Source organism: Penaeus japonicus, unplaced genomic scaffold (assembly GCF_977035675.1).
Source record: "Penaeus japonicus unplaced genomic scaffold, GWHDUDI00000001_assembly GWHDUDI00000036, whole genome shotgun sequence".
Classification (NCBI taxonomy): domain Eukaryota; kingdom Metazoa; phylum Arthropoda; class Malacostraca; order Decapoda; family Penaeidae; genus Penaeus; species Penaeus japonicus.
This window is the reverse complement of record NW_028234438.1, coordinates 15,153,246-15,155,745: the sequence shown is the minus strand read 5'-3', so window position 1 is coordinate 15,155,745 and position 2,500 is coordinate 15,153,246. Positions and strand designations below refer to the sequence as shown.

The 2,500-nt window shown below is 37.9% G+C and overlaps 1 protein-coding gene across 5 annotated transcripts in view; it reads left to right on the top strand.

Moving 5' to 3' along the window:
* LOC122246080 (choline-phosphate cytidylyltransferase B) overlaps positions 1-2,500 on the top strand; it is a 44,616-nt gene that overhangs the window by 40,919 nt on the left and 1,197 nt on the right. For all 5 annotated transcript variants that reach the window (XM_043004338.2, XM_043004336.2, XM_086531549.1 and 2 more), the window contains 4 exons: positions 493-718; positions 1,053-1,204; positions 1,474-1,695; positions 1,945-2,210. In XM_043004338.2, the coding sequence (XP_042860272.1) occupies positions 493-718; positions 1,053-1,204; positions 1,474-1,695; positions 1,945-2,210 (866 nt within the window). The remainder of the gene's footprint in view (positions 1-492; positions 719-1,052; positions 1,205-1,473; positions 1,696-1,944; positions 2,211-2,500) is intronic.

Genomic DNA, 2,500 nt, shown 5'->3' with positions numbered 1-2,500 from the left:
AATACAGTGTGTACATTAAGCATGTCTGGAGGCCTTTTTTTTTTTTTTTTTTCTTTCACTCTCTTCTTTTTTCTGTTGTAACATCATCCGTTTGAGGACATAATTTGTTTTTTCTTTATGTATTTTTTTTTTCTTCTTCATCTCATTAGATTTTGATTTCGTTATTTTACATTAGTGACAGATAACCTATGCAATTCTTCTCATTTTAGAAGGTCAAAAATATTTTTTTCCTCAAAGATATTTATCATTGTTTTAGCATATCCTTGCTCAGATTTCTTTTCATCATCTTCCTTGTCTTCTTATTTGTTTACATATTGCAATCGAAGAGCAACAGTGACCTTCCCCATTTCTTTCTCAAACCCAGATTTGATCGAGAAACCACATTCAACCTTGATATAGCTTTATCGTACACGCGTTGAAGAGGAAGGATGATAAATGAGCTACCTGTGTCTACAACTCCTATCATTTATTGATGGATATATTCTCTTGCAGACCATTTGCAAACCTGCTCCCTTTACAAATGACGAGGAGGCGATACGCGACAGAGAGGCCTGCGACTACACACAACGAATTACTCTTGAGATGGCAAGGGCTGGTACAGCTCCCCGGCCCATTAGGGTCTATGCAGATGGTATCTACGACCTCTTTCACCAGGGCCACGCGAGGCAGCTCATGCAAGCCAAGAATTTATTTCCCAATGTATACCTCATTGTTGGAGGTTAGTTCAGTGGAAATACTATTGTTATTGCTTTCTTATATTGTTATTCTATTTCCTTTTTTATTTTGCCTTACTTTCCTTTTTTTTCTTTTTATGAATCTTCCTTTGTCTTTGCTTTTACTCTTTTCTTCATTCTGTCCTGGTTTGTTATAATATGCCTTGAATATAGATATGTTCAACTCAAAATATACAATCTCTAGTAATATGAGAATAAGAGTCCCTCCCGCTTCCTCCTTTTTATTGTTTGTTATGTTCATTTATTTCATTATTTTTAACCTCATAGAAATATGTTTTTTATTTTTTACTAAACTCACCCAAAGAAATACCCTTGCAGTGTGCAGCGATGCCCTAACCCACAGTCGAAAGGGCCGCACCGTGATGTCCGAAGACGAGAGATACGAGGCCGTGCGTCACTGCCGTTACGTAGACGAGGTTGTGCCCGATGCTCCTTGGAGCTTAGATGACGAATTCTTGGATAAACACAAGGTTGGGAATGGTATTATGTTTCTGCATAGCTTTTCTGTGTCAAAATTAGTCCAGTTTTGTTCAATACATGAATTTGGAAAGGAAAATGTAGATGGTTTCTTCTTTTATATTTTCTTGAAGATTGTTTTGGATATCATTCTGTTCTTTAATATATGTAAGCTCAGAAAAAAAATTGGTAGAAGGTAACTGTAATCCATTAAAAAGAATTCTTGGTTATAGAACAAGCAAATTATACACTAAAGATAATATGCACACCAATTATTTTCCAGATTGATTTTGTGGCTCATGACGATATTCCATACACGACTGGCAGTGCTACCGATGTGTATGCACACATCAAAGAACGAGGCATGTTTGTCACAACGGAACGAACAGAAGGGGTTTCCACCAGTGACGTAGTGTCGAGGATTGTAAAGGACTATGATGTTTATGTCAGAAGAAATTTAGCTCGTGGATACAGTGCAAAGGATCTTAATGTATCTTATATTAATGTGAGTGTGAGGTAGTGAACTTCACTGATTAAAGTTAGTTGGCTTTTGTATTTTTTTTATGTGAAATATTTAAGATGTGTATCTTGATAGTTATCCTTTACCATTTTTTGCATAGTTTGGCTTATTACTTTGTTTTAAGAAATTATGAAAAAACATGCCAATACCCACAAATTTCTTTAGAAATTTGGTCCCTTCAAACATGAATGCCTCAGAGACATGCATATTACTAAAACCAAACTTCTCTTGCAGGAGAAGAAGTATCGGCTACAGAACAAGATTGACGACCTGAAGAAGAAGGGTAAGGAGATGTTCGAGGACATTGAGGGCAAGAAGACTGACCTCATCAGCAAGTGGGAAGAGAAGAGCAGAGAATTCATCGACACCTTCCTCATGCTCTTTGGGCGGGACGGGAGGCTCACCCAGTACCTCACCGAGAAGAAGGACTCGGTCATGAGCGCCCTCTCCCCCCCCTCATCCCCCAAGGCCATCAGCCAGTCTTCCGAAGACTGTAACAGGTGAGTTGGTTGGAATGTAGGACTCTGTGTGAGTGTTTGTTTTTGTTTTGATTGCGTCTGTGTGTTTATTTTTGTTTTTGTTTGCGTGTGTTTTTTTATGTGTTTTAAATGCTCCAGACAAAGAATCTGAAATATCAGTTACATTTTGTTAGGTTAACCTGATAATGCTTGGGCAGTTTTGGCTCCTCCCAGTGTTAATACTGGAATATTTCTATACATTCAGGCTTAACACCTCAGCCACCTGCTATACACATGATCACTGGCCGTAGAAAAAGCCATGATGTGATATC